This window comes from Lissotriton helveticus, chromosome 4_1 (genome assembly GCF_964261635.1).
Source record: "Lissotriton helveticus chromosome 4_1, aLisHel1.1, whole genome shotgun sequence".
Classification (NCBI taxonomy): Eukaryota; Metazoa; Chordata; class Amphibia; order Caudata; family Salamandridae; genus Lissotriton; species Lissotriton helveticus.
The window spans coordinates 238,312,725-238,332,324 of NC_136063.1; the positions used below are offsets into that span (position 1 = coordinate 238,312,725).

A 19,600-nucleotide genomic window follows, 5' to 3' on the forward strand; every position below is an offset into this window, starting at 1 on the left:
TTGTGATGGCTGGGTCGCTCGAAGTGACAGGTGTCCCAGTGCTAAGATGTTGTCTATAGTAGAGCTTTGAGGCCTGAAACCGATAGGAAGAAGGGGAAGATATTGTTATCCTTAACCCAAGTTTCTAGTTCTTTCAACAGAATTCTGGCATATGCCTTCGCTTCTATGTCCAATAGAGCAACAAGCTGGTAGTTTTCGGGTTTCGTACGGTCCCCTTTTTTATGAATGGGAAAAAGTATTGAGCCTTTCCATGACAAAGGAACAATAGAAGTGGCAAGTGCATACTTAAAGAGTACTGTTAATTGTTCTGCCCAGAAACCTTGAGAGGCTTTGAACACTGCTGCAGGGCCTCCGTTGGGGCCTGGGGCACCATCTGTTCTAATTTTTTTAATTAGGTTGATTGTCTCGACCTTAGTAGTGACTAGAGTCTTGACGCCTTTTTGTGTTTCTAGGGGAGTTGATTGTATTTGGGTATAAGACCTGTTCTGGTGTGTTGAAAATAGTTGCTTTACATATTTGGCCCACTCTGAGGCTGCCACCCCGTTTTCCTTGATCTGTCGACTATGGCTGTGTTGCTTAATGTGTCTCCAGAGTTGGATGTGACCCTTTTCTTTGAGAAAGTTAAATATTTTCAGCCACTCTGCTTCGATTTTTTCCTGTCGCATTTCCCATACTTTCTTTCTGTGCTCCCTGCAAAGCACTGATGTTATTGGTGTTTGGGAGTTTGGGGCTCCTTTTCTTCTTGTCTTCAAGGACTTTGAGAGATTATGCTTGGTCTGAGCTAAGGCCCTTGATTTTATTTTTGCTGATAGGCATTGGGGTTGGGAAGCCTGAGGTTTAAAGGTTCCGGTTCGTCCCACAAGAACGGATTTTAGTTCATCTAAGAGTGTTCTCCATCTCTCCAGTGGGGATTCAAGGCTTGTGCCTGAGGTGCTCCGTTCTTTTTCTTTGATCCAGACCTGAAGTTTTGTTCCTAAATGTGTAGACCATTTTATTCTTCCCAGAACTTCGTGTTGGGACCCCCAGTGTTTCTAGTTGTTTTGCAGGTTTCCCGTTTAGCTGAAGAGATACCCTCAGTGGTCTATGGTCGCTCTCATTCCTATTTTCCACTTCAAAGTTGTTATATAGTGGTACCAGTTTATCCACAATAAAGATGTAATCGATTGTGGACTCGTCCCTAAAGGTGGAGAGAGAGATCCAGAGGGGATCCGCAGCTTTTTTGATTGTGTAAACGGAAATCATGTTGTGAGTAAGGAGGAGGCTCTGTAGGGGGGCCAATTTGATCTGGGCGGGGGAGGCCGTTTTACGGTGCCCCAACTCTCGGGTGTTCATGTCCCCAACAATAATTGGAAAATGTGCAACATATTTATTTATAAGATGGTCCATTTTAGTTGACAGTATTTTTAGTGCTTGCTTTTTTGCTGGGAGGCGGGGTTAACGTAGCAGTTGATTAACAAGAGACGAATTGGGTTGTTGTTGCTTTTTAATCCGCTAAGCAATACCGCTTGCAGGTTAGCGGTGTTCGTTATTAGTGAAGTTGCCTCTATTCTACGCGCTTGGCTAATAAAGATTGAGAGCCTACCAGATGCTCTCCCAAAGATGTTACGTTTTATGGCTGCACAGTGAAGTTCGAAAAAGCCAGGGAGAAATAGAGGTTCGGTAGCCCATGTCTCTTGAAAGCACAAGATGTCATTTTCGTAAAGGTATTTTTTTACAGATATGCACACAAGCAGTCTTTTTAGCCCAGCAACGTTCCAGGATAAGATGGACATCTGTGTGATTTTTCCCGGTGTTCCAGCAGGGGTCTGATGACGGAATGCCTTTGTGGTGTTAAAAGTGCCGTCGTGGCGGCTGTCCGTCTGGGCCTGTTCGGGTGCCATACGTGCTGGAATGCTTTGGGCCGCTGATGTGGACTATCCTTTGGTCAAGAGTGCTTGTTATCCTGTAGATGTTGTAAGGTCTTGACTCTGCGACTGGGCTTATCCCTAGTTCGATGCCTGCTGTCCCCCTTAGCTTGGTGATGGTGCTGCTAGTACATGTGGGTATTTCTCAGGTATGGGGAAAGCGATGTCAATTCTCCAATCAGCCATTTGTTGTATTTCCTCTGTTGTTAGCCCCACCTGGGAGTGACGGCACAGCCCGATTGAGGTTGACTCCCCGTGTGAGTCACTGGAGAGACACAGGAACCTAACCCAGGCTAAGTCGTTTGAATGTGTTTCTGAGAGAGATGGGATATGCTTGAAAAGTCGGAGTATGTTGGCCCTAATTAGCATATCGTGTTGGCCTTTGATAAAGTATCTCGGGGTGAGGATTACCTCGTGCACAGTTTTGGTGTCTAGGATTGATTTGGACTGAGAGCTGGGGCCCGTCTGTACGGTACTTAAGTAGGAGCTTGGGTCTAAAACCCGTTGGTGTGGCACAGGGTCATGGGTCGGATTTTGTAGTGACTGCGCAGTTTGATCACTAGGCCTTTGGGAGTCCAAGATAAAAGGACTCTGCGCTATCTTGTCCCTGGTGTCAGGACCTTGTTCCTTGGTTTTGTGTGTTAAACTTCCCTGCTCTAAATTCCTGGTGTTTGGTGAGTGAGGTGGCTGAGTTGGAGTAACCAGGCCAGCTGGTCCGTGCAGATCCCCCGTGCTGAGAGTTGGCTGTGATGGAGCAATAGGCTCTTGTTTGGCGTCCGATGGTGTTGATACTGTAGGTGTTAAATTACTTGTGCCGTACTTTTTAGTGAATATTGAAAAGGTCCGTGATTTATCGTTATCAGTTTGTGGGTTTTGAGGATGAGTTCAAAATAAGAGGGCAGTTTTTTTAGATGCCTTGGCCTTTTTCTCTTGTTTTTTAAGTTTTTTCTAGGCTCTCCTGGAGAGAGGTTCTTCGTTCTTTGTCTCCGAGGAGGCGTTGCCCTTATTGTTATTCAGTGGGGTTAAGCTTCGGGGGCTAGATATGGAACTGTCTAAATTGATGCAATGTTTAGTGAGAACAGGGGGACCTTGTGTGTCTGACTTTGTTGGAGATTTGCCCGGGCTGTTTTTAACTGAGTTGTTGTGAGGGTCAGTGAAGTTTGAGGTTGGTAGAGTGCTGTTATTGATCATCGGGCCCATAATGCTTCCTGTGTGAACTTTTAATGAGACTACCAGATCTGTTAGAATTGTTGGAAGTGTAGCCCATTTATCCATGAGGGCTGCACAGGAACATGTGCACGACCCATTGAGCTGCTTGATGCTAAGCTTGTTCTTTATAAAGTCCACCTTGTTACTCAGTTCCACTAGCCGTTGAGCCATAGTGGATAGGAGATCGATTTGTATTTCCATTTTCTTCGATTGCCAGAGTAGTGCCCTTGCCACTGAGCGGCCTGTCTCGCCCGGTGGGGTGGTGCCTGGCTCGTTAATGAAACTACCGTCATGGCGACTGTGGGAGCTTTGTGTAGGGGATGGGGAGAACAGGGTTACACGAGCCGTTCTGAGGAGCTTTGGAGTAAGGTCTAGCGTACTTTGTATCCTTGATTCCAAGTTGTGAAGGAATAAAGGGGATAGATATCCAGGATTTTGATGGCACTCTGGATCATTGGTCTTCGATAGATCGGGACCTATGGGTGCAAATGGTTGTGATTGTGCAGGAGCCTGCGGTGTGAGATGGTGTTGGTGATGTTTTTGAGCTGTCACTACCTGCATGTGGTTTTCCGGAGTTAGGGCAGTAGCGTCGTCAGGTGGGTCGTTGGTCTTTGATAGACCGGGGCCTATGGATGCAAGTGGTTGTGATTGAGCAGGTGCCTGCGATGTGAGATGGTGTTGGGGGTGTATTTGAGCTGTCACTACCTGCGCATGGTTTTCTGGGGTTAGAGCTGTAGCGTCAGCGGGTGGGTCGCTTGCATGTCTCTGCTTGGTTCCTACGCGACAACATGACCAGGAGCAAGATTGGGACCGGCGTCTATCGAGATGTATGGTTCCGCTGTTTGTACTTTGTGCTAGAGGTGCGTATGACTTGTTATTGGTATGGTTCCCTAGCCGCTGCGTTATTCCATTGCTGGCTTTAATCCATTCTGATCGATCTGTCGGGGCAGGGGGGCTCTCGTCCTTGGTAGGGTGTTTATATAGGAATTGAGTTATGAGCCCTGCTACTGGAGACTTTAAAAAAGACTTTTTGTCTGGGACAACATTCCTTGCACTCCTTAGGACTCTAGATGGAACTTGGGTTGGGGAAATTGGCTTTGCGGAGGCATTTTCTTGACACTTGGAGACTTTTTCTTTTTTTCTTGTCATCCTTCTTGTGTGCGGAATACTATAATTGCAAATCTCCCCCAACAGCTGAGCCCTGGCTCCTCGGTTTTCCTTTTGTTGGCAGCCGCTCCCGCTTACCCTCTGCCACTAGCCGCTGAAAATGCAGCTGGGGTCTGAGAAATCTCTGTCCTCAGTCCCGGGGCTCTCTTTGATACAGTGCGATGACTCCAGGAAAGACTGAGAGGCGGGAGGGGGGCAGAAGGTGCAGGAGACACGGTGACAGTGTATCCAACCAGGTCGCAAGCTTGCCTGACACTTCACTCAGTCGCCTGTGGTCGTACTCTCTCTCCACGTACCTTCAGCGCTCACCCGAACTCTGTCAGCACTCCAACCTCAAACCATAGGGCCCTCCTTGGGGGTCCCCCTGTCGCCGAACACGCTCCTCTTCCCTCCGGTCTCGCTGCTCTCACAACAACTACAAGGTGAGGCTCCAGGGAAAGCAGTCCAACAAGGAGAGGGGGCCTCAGCCTCGACACTGGCCCTCTAAATGCCACGCCACGGGCCACACTGCATACCGGGGGTGGGGGCCAAGGGGCTGATGGAGCCGAGAGAGTCAAGGAGGGCCGGCCGGGCCAGGCGGGGGATTGCAAGCAGGTTGGTTAAGTAGGTGCACCCCGCTGGGCTGCTCCTCTCCGTGGGACGTGACCGCGAGCTGACTGAGGCTGAAGCCGCAGCCTTCGCGACCTCCGCTGCGGTCACACCGGCAATCCACAATGCCCGGGAGCTCCACCCCTGTGCCGCTGCCCCCGCAGGAAGGTGAGTGGTATTGAGGCAAGACACACAAAAAAGTTTAAATAGGGTCGGAGGCCAAAATTTAAAGACTGACTGGAATATGAATATGTAGCCCCAAACTAACATGCAAATACAAAATATATACCAGCGTCTAGAGAGTAGAGAAAGAAGGGAAATACTCAACAAAACCCCAAGATTCAAAAGAATAACCTATAATTTATGTATATGGATTTCCATCACTCACCAAGCCTGGTGATTAGCTTCATCATTTGGGTATCCTTTTGTAAAGACTGACAATCCTGCTCCATGGATATCAGAGCTCTAGGATGTCAAAAGGTATGGTTACCAAGATGAGCCGAATGTGAATAATAGAGTGTATGGGACAATTGTGAAAAGTGCAGTGCAAGCGTGCCAAGATTGGAGACCTCCGGTGCCAGAGCAATTGTACAGAACCGGACAGCTCTCGGGATCCTGCAGCGGTGGTGCCAGCCGCACGGGGACGCAGTCGGGGTCCAGCCGCAGTTCTATGAGCAGTGTCGTACTGCCATTCAGGCGCTGCAAACTTGCCCCACTGCACTGAGAGCAGCGTCCGTCTCCCGAAGGAATATTTCCGTGGTGCCTGGCGCTGGCAAGCAAACGTCAAGGATTCGGAAATAACAGTTATTGCTGGTTATTACACTGTACTGTGCTGTGAACAAGCCAGGATATATATATATATATATTTTTTTTTTTTGGGTCCAAAGTCCTCAAGTCCCAAGAGCGGAAGGGCAAAGGAACAGTCTTTTCCCAGCGCCTCACGCCTCTCACCTTCTGCCTTCCACTTTTTCGCACGGCGCTCCTGCCCCCCGCGGCAATGGCGGTGATGAATGGATGGCGGAGGAGCAGAGGAACGGAGGAGCAGAGGAACAGAGGAGCAGCCTTTTCCGCTTTCCCACTCCGCTCAACTCCGCTCGACTCCACGCTCAACTCCGCTGCAGACTGCAAACCGCAGGGCAGTGGAACAGACCGCTGACCGAAAACGGAGGAACAGAGGAGCAGAGGAGCTGCTGCTTTCTCGCTCGCTTTCTCGCTCAGCACGACACCGCCGCTGGCCGCCGGCTAACTGCAAACCCTGGACTGGAATTCGATGGCGATCCTATTTTATTTAAATATTGTTTGGGGGAGCAGGCAGGGCTGGACTTTTAAGAGGTTGGGGGAGGAGTGGTGGCACTCTCCTAATTGCGCATGAATGCTTGGCCGGCCCTCTTGGGCTCGCCAAACAATAATGCATACTTTGCTTGTTCTCCACTCAGGCCCAGCGTCCCTTTCCCTGTCTGAGTGCCAAACCATGGCACTCAGGTCGATCACAACGCTGCTTTGCAGTGTTGTGACTCGCTCAGGGGTAAACACAAGGAGAAGATGGACAGACTGCTGAAACTTTTCAGACACTCCCCCAGTGACAGATCTGGGTTGAATCCATCATCATTCTTTAGCTCACTTCGCCACCTCAGTACAGACCCAGCTATATGCAAATCAGTCTTGACCCTGTGCCTCAGGGGTAACGTTCAGCCCGCACTGCCAAGCCAGGTCTTCCCAGAACCGGAAACAAGCATCCTGGGACCAGTTTCTGAGTAACACTCTTCATCAGCCAGGCTAGCTTGATTCTAGTAGCAAAGTGAGCAAGGGACCCACATCTGGGCATACCCTGCCAACTCAGGGCGAACAAAGCAAACACAAAGAGATGATGGACGGAGCGCTGCAACTTTCAGACACTCACCCCCAGTCACAGATTTTGGGTTGAATCCATCATCGTTCTTAAGCTCACTTTGCCACCTCAGTCACACCCAGCTATATGCAAATCAGGCTTGACCCTATGCCTCATGGGAACAGTCCAGCCAGAACTTCCAAGTCAAGCTCAGGGGAGCCTTGGTGTTTCTTGCTGCTGCAGATGCTGGGAAGAGGATGAGAGGACAGAGGAGAGGCGGTGGCCAGCCGTACCCAGGAGAGTGTGTTTTTAAATGTACTTTTCATTCTTTCCCGTCCCCCTCCCTCTGCCCTCATGCCTGTTTGGTAGCAGCCGCTACTGAGAGAGAAAGAGGTGATGTGTCTTTTCAATACTGTAAAAAGCAGCAGCACACTAATATTATTGCTGATAATCTCTGTAACCATCTCCCGCTTCGAATATGTGAAGTCCTGTTTTTGATTGAAAATAAACTTTTATGGATACTGCATGGTGTTGAAAAACATAAACACAACATTTCTCTGCAAAATGGCTGTAAGAAACTCCCACAAATTGTCCGTATTGAAATGAAAGGAAAACATTATTTAAAATCATCCATGTTTAAGAATCATTCAAGGTCCTAAGGACAGGTTTGTCAGCAAAACAGATCTGGTTCTATCAGGGGCCCCCCTGAAAGGCTGGTGTCCTGGGCGAGAGCCCACTTTCGTATGCCTTAGAAAAGTCTCTGCGATGTAATATATTAGGTGAGAAGGTGTGTGCATGTGTATGAGAGAGAAAGAGAATACAGAGCTGGGCGAGATAGAAATGTATAAGAGATATTAATTGCATTTCTGATGTAAGAGGGGTAGAGAAACAGAAACATGCAGAAAGGAGACAGGAAAGTGAAAGGGGAAAACAAGTGAGAGGGCTAGACAGCTGAGAGTTGAAGGCGACCAGTGAGAACAGGTGTGATAAAAAAGCCAGTTGTTGCGAGACACGCCCAGAGTGAGTGAGTGCAAGAAAAAGGCACCAAGGATAAAGAGTCAGACTCTGAAGAGACAATCACAAGAGTTCAGGAGGATAGACAGGTGACAAATAGATAATTGACCATTGAGAGAGAGGTGGATACATTTTAGAGAGAGGCAATAAAGAGGCAGTCAGGTAAGAGACGAATGAAAGATAGACAATGAGGAATAGACAGGTGAGAGACAGTTGGAATGAAGAGGCACAAATAGGTCTTAAATAGACTGCTGAGAAAGGGAACAAGGAAGGAAGGACAGATGAAAGAGAAAGAGAAGATCCAAAAAGAGGTAAAAGTTAAAAAAAAGAGATAAGTGAGAAATGTAATTGAGAGAGCAGGGGTGGCATGTCAGAGATGATGAAGAGATCAACAGCTGTGAAACAGATGGCTAATGAAGGAGACATATAAAAAAGGGATTGATGCCAGAGGGAGACAGGTGGAACAGAGTCAAATGGTGTAAAAAATGAAGATTAGGCAGATGACAACGTGGAGAAAAAGGAGAAAGGAAGAAGTAAAGAGGAATAGATGGGCTTGGGATTGGGAGAGCAGTGATATGAGAGATGACGCGGGAGAGTGGACAACTACAGAACAGGATAAGAGAGATGTGAAGCACTGCAGAGCAATACACAATATGGGAGGAAAAGATTGAAATGAGAGAAGGGGAGAGATAAAAGAGGGAGACAGAGACAAGGAAAGCGGAACTGTGCCCTGCCCTGAATGATGTTTGTGTGGCACACTAGCGTGACCATGGACAGTAGAACAATAATGACGAATGCCAGAGCATTCCATAGCTGGGCTTGGATATCTTTAGGCTTTTTTATTTTATGAAAAATTAGATTAGACGCTGAACTTTTTTCATGGTGGTGAATTTTGAGGACATCACTTGAGGGCAAAGGTCAGATGATGTCCTTTCCTATGATGTCATTGGGCTCAAAGGTAGTCTGATGTCACTGCCGTACCCCTGGCATTTTGGTGAATTGACATCCATGTGTGCCATGTGGAGTCAGAGGTGATTATCAGGACTTGGAATGGGAGGGGAAAAGAGGGGTTGCAGATGACCATCAAAGTCCTCATGGAGGATGCTTCCAGGGGGTCACCAGGGGACATAATCCCCAAGCTGACATCCTGAACCCTCAAGGACATAAAAATGAGAGAGGCGAGGAACCTGGATGTGATTAAATATCAGGGTCAAACTGTGAACCTTCATCAAGCTATCTTGCAGAGCACCCTAAAGAAATGCCAGATAAGAGGGGGCTTGGGGGGAGACGTGTGAGATACACATAGACCTTCCAATCTCTGATTAGAACTGAACTCTAAGTCCTATGAAATATTACAGTAAAGATGGCTGAAGCTCAGCAAAGAAATCACCACTCATGCGACTATCACCAAGATGTGTTTTATTTTCAATTCTTATTCGGTGCACGTGGTCAAAGGGAAGCAAACATTACAATTTAGGAAACCTCAAAAGACATTCAATTATTAGCTAGCTCTTTATTAACAAATTGTTTTTAATGTTCAATAAAATGCCTCATATAGGGAGAGTGGAGAGCAGGCTGTTTGTCAAAGATAAACATAAAAATAGAGAGTGCAACAACCAAGAACCCAAAACGATTTAGAAAACAATTGGGTTTATTTCCACAGTCTTAGAGCAGTAAATTGTAAATCATGTAGTTATAGACACATGTGGTTCATAGGAGAGGTTACTCCAGAGGGCGTGCAAGAAAGTGGTGATCAAGTGATGACATAAGTAAGTGGAAAAGGCAAGGGTAGGTGTTTTTAAAAAAAAGTATTAAACTGGTTATCTGATCTCAGTACAATTTTTACTTGGCCGCATTTAAATTTTCAAACATAATTTTTCTGGGCAATAGAATTGCAACATCAATTTGTGGCACGTATTCACAATAGGGGTGGTCGTGGTCCAAGTGTAGAATTAGAGGGCGGCGACGTTTCGACCCAACTTAATGCTCTATGGTTAGTGGGAGCCTCAGCTGGCGGGTCTTCTTCAGGACGGGAGGGCAACCTAGTACCGAGGTTGATGTGCCCATGTGTGAAAATAGGATCAGGGTAGTGATCAATTTCTAGTGAAGGTAGTCAACTTGGCTCCAGTAGTCAGGGCCTTATTTCAATTGGTGCGTCCTCATCCCCTCACAGGCACGTAGGGGCTTCTATTTAGCTTTAAGGTCTCTCTTCAGTAATTTCAGGGCCGGTGTCCTCATCCTATGGTGAAGGGTAGCTTCTTTTATTGTTGCCGTAGCCACTGCTCGCGATCTGGCGTCTTTCGTACGTGATCAGAAACCGCATGGAACCTTTTACAAGGCTAACTCACAAGTAGTTGCACTTGCTTGCCCTCCCAGTGGGGGGTGGCTGGCGGGCTGTGACTTGGATCATTTAGGGACCCACTTCACTGCTCTACAATACCAACTACAATAGAATCATCCACATTCGACTTGAATGCCCCATCACGCTGTTCTTCTGTGCAAACTACATTTAATTTCTAACGCTGGTGGGTCTTCTTCGTTCTACAGAGATCTCAACGCTTTTGTCAACCTCCCAGGACTCTACCCCCTCGATGAGCTGCGCGTTGCAGCTGGTGACCCACCTACACCAACACCAGCCGCCCCCTCCCACCTCCCTGACAAACTGGATCTGATCCGCTCTGTAATCCGGATATATGAACAGCGATGGAAGCAAAAACTATGCACTATCCATTGATAATAATCTAATTTGAGATGACCACCATAAAACTAAAGACTGGGTGACACTTACTGATCTTACTAGAACTTCGTTGACAGCATAGTGACATGACTGCCTGCTTATTGGAAATCATAGAATGAGTTTGAATTCTGGAAGACTGTGGTGAAGTAGCTGAAGGCCAATTGCAACTCAACAATCTTAGAATCATTGGCATGTAGAAGACCATAGAGGGCTACTACTAATCAATAGGATCTGTGCATTTATTTGGAGAACATAATCTAAGGGCTTGGTGCCAAAACTGATTCCGGAGGATATGTTGACCTATAGAAAGCTAGCTCACAGTGCTGCTGTAAACCCCCCTAAGCTACCAAGGAGCAAATGGTTTCTAGCAACCACTGAACATGACAACCCTGGCCCCTAAGTGATCATGGCAACAGTACAGATCATTTTGCTTAGTCTATTGTGCTCATTTTTAAGGAAAGAATGCTCAGCGGGACATTTTCAATAAGTTTTATTGAACCAACGTTTTTCTTGGATAAAATACGTGTGCTGCAATGATTAATAGACAGAAGCAAATAAATGTCATTCCAAGAACCAAATGCATAAATAGTAGTCTTACCATGGTGCTAAAACAGTGTATATTTGCAAGCATATAAAACAAGTAAGTATTCAAGCAAACTCCTACGATGCAAACCATACTCTAAGTGTAACTAGAATGTGTGTAGTTGTGAATCCAAGAATTCCCCTAAGGATGATCCAATCCAATTACCTGATGGGATAGAATGAAGGACTCCGTCTTGGCCACAAACTGGATACCCGTGCCAAGATGTCAGACTGCTATGTGGTGAAGTCTCAGCATGCAGGAACCCTTGTAGTCAGCTGAAATGCTTCCTCTAACAGTCTATTGAGATGCTCATCTTTTATAATAGAAATCAGCCTTGCGATGTGCGTATTGGTTACTGATGTTAAGGATGGGTAGATAGCTCTTTTGCCCCATGGATGAAGATAGAGATGACATTTGTACATAGTCCATAAAGAGACCGTGTACATGATTTTCATGGCATTGTGATCATCTTGTGCCAAGCTAAATGTGTACAAATTTTAGTTTCAGGGAAACTAATCTAACATTGTGTTGCACGGAAATATGTGCAAAGGTTTATGGCTGAAATGTTATTGTGAGGACAATGGAAAAAATAAGCTGCTTCGCAACATGGGCCTAACTCGAGAATATAACACTGATGTCCATCTGTAGTCAGCCCTGAAGGACTAAACACCATGCACGTGGTGGAGAAAGTGCACCTGGTCCCCACCAGACCATCAGCCCCTCTATGGCCGATAGTAGTTAAACTCTTAAACTATAATGATCAGGTCAACATTTTTCAAATTTTTCAACAGGCCAGGGACCAACATTCCACAGGAGTGGCAACATCCAGTATTGATTTTCTCGGATTTCACCCTAGTAGTACAGCAGCATTGGGCCTACTTCTTGGCAGAAAAGAAAAGACTACGAGATTCATCCTTGAAATAGGTCTTCTTGTTCCCTGCCCGCTTGAAAATGATCATTGGGGACCTCACTCACTTCTTCATGGATCCTCAAGACACCCACGCCTGGATAGATGAAACTTATGGCACTAAAGGCCCTTCCTTTAGTAAAGACACTCAGGCCAATAGGCAGGGAAGACAGGGATATGCAGAAGGTCATGACCAACCACTTTCACAGGCCCAGATGTGGGGGGATCGCTAGTCCACCGTACAAACTGCAGCTATACTCTGCAACTCAGTGATGACTCTAGGGACTTGTTCTCCACCCTGGGCTCAACAGTTGTTTCCTGAGTCACCCCACAGACAGCAGATTATAAGGTTTGAGAGGAGGTCTTATCACTGTGGACAACTTCATTTGACCCCCAGACCACCTGAATAGACCATACATCTTAAACCTACTGACTCATTCATGGTGTCTGCAGTCTAGGCCTACTCTCCTGGCCTCTCGCCCCCCACTGGACCCCCAAGAAACATTCTGTAGTACAGTCTGTGCTGCCTTACTATTACACCTGTATGTATACATAAATGAAGGGGGCTGCCTTAAGTTGGCCCCCCTACTATTGCCAGCTCCCTTCCACAAAAGTCGTATGGACCTTTCCTCATGACTGCTACGTACCTGTAGGCTCTTCATTTCATTCCACCTGTTGGGAGTAATTGGTAGTTTGGCTGGATGACCTTCATTTTAATGGTCATGAGGTTCTTACTCTTGAGACTTGTGCACTCCTTTAGAATTTGACCTTATATAAACACTGGTTGGACACTAGGTAAATAAAATGTATTACATGAAACATACAGGGAATGGGTTGCGCCATAAAATGGTATTACATCTGAGCACAATTGATCAGGCAATTGGATTTGTTCAAGAAACCCACTTGAATATGACAGAAGGTCTGGCTCTTCTGGTGAGGACACATATTAGTATAAATTACTCCTCCTTTGTTTGCGGTGCCTTTATTCGAGTCTGCAGAAAACCCTTTCCAATTAGAAGACACTCGAGTTGAGCTGATATGTACTGGTCTGATGATACCTCGATGCCTTGCCTGTGGTACTGGAAATGAGATACACTCCTAACACAGCCCAAACACATTATTGAGCCCCCTCTCCACTGTCCTCACCCCGTGAACTGATCATTTTTTTGTGTTGTAATATTTTTATTGAGTGAAACAAAGGCATACAACATGAACACCTTATGAGATCAAATCATAAAAGTACTGAACAATGCAATGGAATGCAATGCGATACAATTCACTAAGGAGGGGAGGAAAGAGGGTATGGAGATAATAAAAGTCCAAGAGAAGCTAACATCTAGGAAACACCCCAGTACAGGCCTATCCTTCGCGAGGTATATATGTTGGGAGGCCATTGGGCCAAGGACCCTCATATATGGGTGTGAGGTATAGGAAGGCCTTCCCTGAAAAAAGGAGTGGCAGGGAGTAGGATTGCATCTTCAGAGGCTGAATATTGCAGAAAGCAGGGCTGAAGTGAGGCAGTGACCACGGCAAGGGAGAGGAGAGCCCCCACTGTCAGTTCAAATAGTTCCTATGCCCATTGCCAAAAGGGTGGGGGCTCTTGGCAAAAGGTGGAATGGACAAAACAGGTGGCAGTGTTGGTTACCCTTGAGGAGAAAGGGTGTCCCACAGATCGGTGAGCCTGCATGTCCAGGAAGAGGGAGGGAAACAGGAGGGTGAGGGGGAAGGGAGGATGAGAGGGATATGAAAGAGGGTGTGTGTGATAGGGAACAGAAGGGCGTAGGAGAGGCTAAGGAGGGAGGCAGACAGAACACAATGGTGGATGGAGAGGGATCGGAAGGGGGAAGAAAGAGAAAGAAAAAAGGAGGTCAGATAAAGAGAGAAACTATGAGGGGAGGGTAGAGGGGTAGGGGTACAAAGGGAGGGAGAAAAGTGAGGTGGGGCAGGGGATGGGGGAATCATAGTTGCACAGGTGGTGAAAGGAAAGGGAGAGTCAGCAGCCATCCAGACATACCGTGAGGGCTAGTTGTGTGTTTCAGAGGGATGGAGGACCTAGAGCAGGAAACCTGTTAGTGGCCTTGTCCCGGAGGAAAGGAGCCCATGTCTGCGTATATAGCTCAGCCTGGTCCTGTAAGTTGAAAATGACACCCTTTTGTGAGGCAGTTTGGATCATTGGCACCAACCTGTCTTCCTGGGATGAGGGTAAGGCCACTTCCACTGGCAGAGGAAGCATATCTTATCGGTAGCCAAGGCCATATAGAGGAGGCAGGGCAGTGTGCAGGAGAGATTCAGAGAATCCCCTATGTCATGGAGGTAGATGGGCGAGGGGGTGAGAGGGAGACGCAGTGGCATGGGTGCACTGAGGACTATTCCAATATGCAACCACAAGGGTTGAATCGAAGAGCACTCGCAGATGATATGAGCTAAAGTGGGTGTTTGCGCACCACCAGCAGTTTGCATGGGGAATGAGTCTTGCTCTGTTCAGTTTTTTTTGTTTAAATTTCTTTTATTAATTTTACACGGGGAAAAAAATGAAAGAGCCAGTGTGTTCAACAATCATTGGGTTGCAACCCTGCATGTCGCTGTCACACGTGTCAGGCATAAAGGAATATAAGAAAGGCAAACAACCCCCCCAGCCCCTCCTCCTCCTTACAAGAAAACCACCCTGATAAAGGAAAGGAAAGCACTTCATTCCAAAGGTCAACCTCCCAGAGCATGCTAAGTGATGGATGTAGTGGGGGCAAGCGGTGAGGAAGGATCAGCTAGTCGCAAAAGTCTAAGCTATTTGGGACATGTAAGCTCCGTAAATTCAGATATCAATAGTGCGAGGAAGGGGGCCCACAAATCGTGAAAGGAAGCCCCAGGATTGGTGAATGAAAGATAGATCCTCTCCATTCCCAAAATGGACCATAGTCTGTGAAGCCAGCCTATCTGGGTGGGGACTGTCTTGGTACCCCAGTGACTCAAAACATTTTGGACTGCCGTGCTCAACGCTAGCGCTATTTGTTTGCCTCTCCTGGACATAAGAGGGAAGGTAATGGAGTTGGGGACGCCTCGGAGAATGTACACCGGGAATCTAGGAATCTGGGTATCAAAGTGAGAGTCAACCTCGTCCAGGACTTGTTGCCAATACGTCCCCAGAGCAGGGCAGTCCCAGAGTAGGTGGGTAAGAGTGCCCGGTGAGCAGCAGGCTCGCCAGCACAGCAGGCTACGTGAAGGATTTCCTCTGTGAAGCCTCACCGGGGTTAAATACCAATAGGTGGCCAACTTAGTAGCCATTTCAATAGATGCTACATTGTGTGCTGTACAGCGGGCCCGGTGATAAATATACTTCCATTCCTTCGATGTGAGTTCCCTGCCCAACTCCCCCTCCCAACGCAGCTGGCCAGGGGGTTTCCCAGTATCCAAGGTGATTCGAGTTAATTTATCCAAATCTGATGTCAGTCGTGCGTCGCTGTGTCGAGTCAGTAACCATTTCTCAAACGGTGTGAGCAGCCTCTCCGCACCCTCCCTCACTTCCCTGTGGAGTACACAGTGCCTGATCTGTAGGTATCGGTAACACTCCGTCTCGGGAAGTCCATGATCAGTATGGAACTCAGCGAAAGGGCACGGCTCGAAAGGTCAAAGAGATGTCCTATGTCTAGGCCGGGAGAAAGGTCTGGGTTCTGTACAAGGGGCGTGTTAGGAGATGGGAACATTGGGGGCCCCCTGGTAGTTGCAGTCTTATCCCAGGCCAGCAATATGGGTTTAGTTACTTCTGAGAGGTACAGGATGCGAGGGCGTCCCATGCATGCGAGAAAGGGGACTCCCCATAAGGGCTGTGCAGCGAGGGACCTGTCCATTAACAACCAGTGTTTCTTGGATTCAGGGCGTGACCACCCCACTAGCGCTCTTATCCGAGCCGCCCGCCAGTACCCCAAGCGGCCGGGGACACCTAGACCCCCATCTACCGGATCTCTATATGTAAGGTCGCGACGTTATAATTCATCAATTGTGCACCTTGCCTGGTGAAGATTGCCTACCCCGGTACCTACCTGGAGGATGTTACCATTGTGGCTGTGTAAGGGATTACTGGCAACTTCAAATTCCATAGACAGTGTGACCAATCAGACCACACAATAATAGTCTGAGTCCGCATCTTGAAGTTGAAAAAGGATTTATTATAAACTCAAAGTCAAAGTACAGCTGTGACAACAGATGACATTTCTTTCATGATGAATTCTCATGTAAATGTACGCATCTTTCATGATGTTTTTCTAGTCACCTTTCTATTGCCTAGAAGTGCTTATGGTAACAGAAGCTGGCATGTTGGTCTTGTATATGTTACAGCTGGGAAAAGTTCCAAGAATGTGACAAGTAGTCAAGTAAGTGTGTATGCGTGGACATATGTGGTTGCAATCTTTTTACATTTGGCATTATGTTGTAGTTGTATGGTGGTCAATCCCATGGTCTCAATATTATCCATTTTTGTTTTCTTTAGACTTGTGGCATAGATGAGACAGTATGTTACTAACCAACCACCACCTTTTCACTATTCTATGGAACTCTCATCTCCACTACAGTGTACCTGGTCCCAGTGGTACACAAGCCTCTATGCATCCATGCATCAATACACACAGAGGAAGATAGCATGCCGTACTTTTCAGAAGGTGTATGAGCAGATGAAACTTTTAGGCCTGATTCAAATTCTAGGTCTCAATCATGGCATTTAAGCATTGGCATTGACAGTGGAGTATTGAAGCAAGGATAGCGAGGTGGGTGGTTTGGAGCATTTCATTTTCAGCATAACATTTGTGCAGCAGTCTCTGTCATAGCGGCATTCTCATTTTGCCAGTCTATGCTCACGAAAGTGAGTCACAGTTATGTTCTCTCACTGGCCTACTGTCAGGCACATTTCACAATGTGTTAAAGCAGTTGATATATGCTCTGTCAACTCCCAGAATCAAAGTAATCTACATGATATCTCCCCTATCCCCAGCCATTGAATCATTTTCCTATTGTGTGTCAGAACTAACTCCAGCAGTTTAGATACACACCCTTAGCATTATTTGTAATCAGGAGGATTGCAGTCCTGCTTCTGCTTCTGTCCAGGTTTTCTGTTCAGCATTATTCATAGAAATGAGTTGTTGAACAGGACGGTGGGATGTGCAAGCAGGCAGGGAGAATCCTGCTGTGTTTGGTGTGTATACATTTGGCATCTGTAGTGACAGTTCTCCACTGCCTCATACTCCATATGGCCCACCTTCTCTCAGTGGGAGGAGCAGCAATGTATTTATCTTCACTACTCCAAGGTTGATCACTCTATAAGTGAATATGACAGTTGACACAGACTTCATGCACACTGTGTGATTCCATCACCAGCTCTGGCCCTGGTGCTGCTCTCCAGTACTGTGTGGCATGGTCTCTGGGGCGTTGCATCACACATTTCATTCATCTGACCACACTGCTCGATCACAGTACCCACTTAGTGTGATGTAGTAGCAAAGGTATGGACACGTAGCATCCAGTGGACAGCTAGGATTCTGCAGGTCCTCAGAAGGGATGGTAGCCTATTTCCTCACCTCCACTTAATGGTGTTGAATTTCTTAAGGATCTTGGTATCTTTGGATGGTGCATTTTGGTCATAGGAAGTGTAAAGTCAGAGTTATATACTGATAGAGTAGATCAGCATCCACTTTTTTAGTCATAGTCTAGTGTTAAATTATCTAATGTCAGAGGTGATATGTGTGGTCATTAAGTGATTGCACTTCAGTCAAAGAGACCTAACCCAAACACTCACCTTACATCTGAAATTGCCAAAAAGTCACTTTTGTATGAATTGTAAAATATTTTTGAAATAAGTTGGGAATAAATGCTTTATTGCACAATCAAATACACATTTTAAAAAATCTTGAACCAGTGGAAATGACTGATTGTGTTTGCATTTTATTTTAGACATGGAAAACTGTATGCAGTGTCCTGAGGACCAGTGGCCGGATGCCAAGAAGTCTGGATGCTTCCCGAAGGTCATTGTTTTCCTCTCATACAGTGATATCCTTGGTGTGATTTTGGCCACTGTGGCCATGATCTTCTCTGCTGTCACAGCTGCAGTGCTGGGAATCTTCATCAAACACCGGAACACACCAATAGTAAAGGCCAATAACTGGGATCTCAGCTACGCACTCCTCACTGCCCTAATGTTGGCCTTTCTCTGCTCCCTTATATTTATTGGACGCCCAACGACATGGACCTGTCTGGTCCAACAAGCTGCATTTGGGATTATTTTTACTGTTGCTGTGTCTTGTGTGTTAGCAAAAACTCTCACTGTTGTTATTGCCTTCAATGCCACCAGGCCTGGGAGCAGATTAAACAGATGGCTGGGATCACGAGTTTCTGGCTCTATTGTCCTCTTGTCCACACTAGGAGAAGTGACAATCTGTCTGTCTTGGCTGCTCACCTCTCCACCTCACCCTGGCATTGACACACAGTCTGAGACCGGGAGGATGATCCTGCAGTGTGACCAGGGTTCAGTGACTGCTTTCTACTGTGTGATTGGTTACATGGGACTCTTAGCCTTTGCCAGCTTCATAGTAGCATTCTTAGCCAGGAACCTCCCGGATAAATTCAACGAGGCCAAGCTCATCACATTCAGCATGCTGGTTTTCTGCAGCGTCTGGGTCTCTTTCTTCCCAGCCTACATCAGCACTAAAGGCAGGTACATGGTGGCCGTGGAGATCTTCGCTATCTTGGCTTCCAGCGCTGGACTGCTGGGCTGTTTGTTCATTCCTAAATGTTACATCATACTGTTCAGGCCGGATATCAACACCAGAGAACATTTAACTTTGCATAGTCATTTCTAGTATAATATTTGAGTTCAAAATGTACCCAATTTAATATTAAAATGTTGTATTTCTAGAGGGTTTGAAAGAAATGTATCATCCTTTTGTATAACCATTTGAATGCCTGCAATAAAGCATTAAAACTTCCAGTGATAAAAGATAGTTTTTAAGGACATCCACCGTGGATGATTTTGAGTCCTTCCTGTACTTGCATAGTTCCAGTGGTTTTACTACTACTAGTGGGCCTGCAGCACTGATTGTACCACCCAGAGGATGTGAAGTAATGGCTAGAGTGGCCAACCTTGCAGCTGGGGAACTGGGTTTGAGTCTGAGCGGGAGGCTCTACATCCTTTCAGGGCAAATGACTGTAATCTCCCTGAGACTGAAAATTAATGTGCCCATCTGTAATACAACTGGTAAATTTCTCTGATACTTTGGTTAAGTTCACATTATATATAGGTTGGTGAACCCTATAATCGGATGTACGTCATGCCACGCGGGCTTTTACACAGCGCTGCCATTACAACGCATCCATAACAACGCAAGTCGTTACAACGACTTGCGCTGTAGGTGCTGGATTTTGGAATAGTATGATTTACTATTCCAACTCCAGCCTACGCAACAGTAGGGAAGGTGTTGGAATAGTAAATCTACTATTCCTTAGTATCTAGCGCCATCCAGCACAAGTCGTTGTAACGACTTGCGTTGTGATGGCAGCGTCGTAATGGCAGCGTGGTGTAAAGCCCGCGTTGTCATGGCTGTCTCCCCTTTAATCTATCCTCTAGGCGGTATGCTGAAAATACACAGGGAGAAAGTCCGATATACCGGGGCAAAGCCAAATGTTC

At 46.6% G+C, this 19,600-nt stretch overlaps 1 protein-coding gene across 1 annotated transcript in view; it reads left to right on the forward strand.

Annotated features, from left to right (window-relative positions):
* Window positions 1–18,776, forward strand: part of LOC144827116 (vomeronasal type-2 receptor 26-like) — a 34,080-nt gene extending 15,304 nt beyond the window's left edge. The window contains exon 2 of the mRNA XM_078685549.1: window positions 17,872–18,776. Within this exon, the coding sequence (XP_078541675.1) occupies window positions 17,872–18,776 (905 nt within the window). The remainder of the gene's footprint in view (window positions 1–17,871) is intronic.
* The last annotated feature ends 824 nt before the right edge of the window (window positions 18,777–19,600 follow it).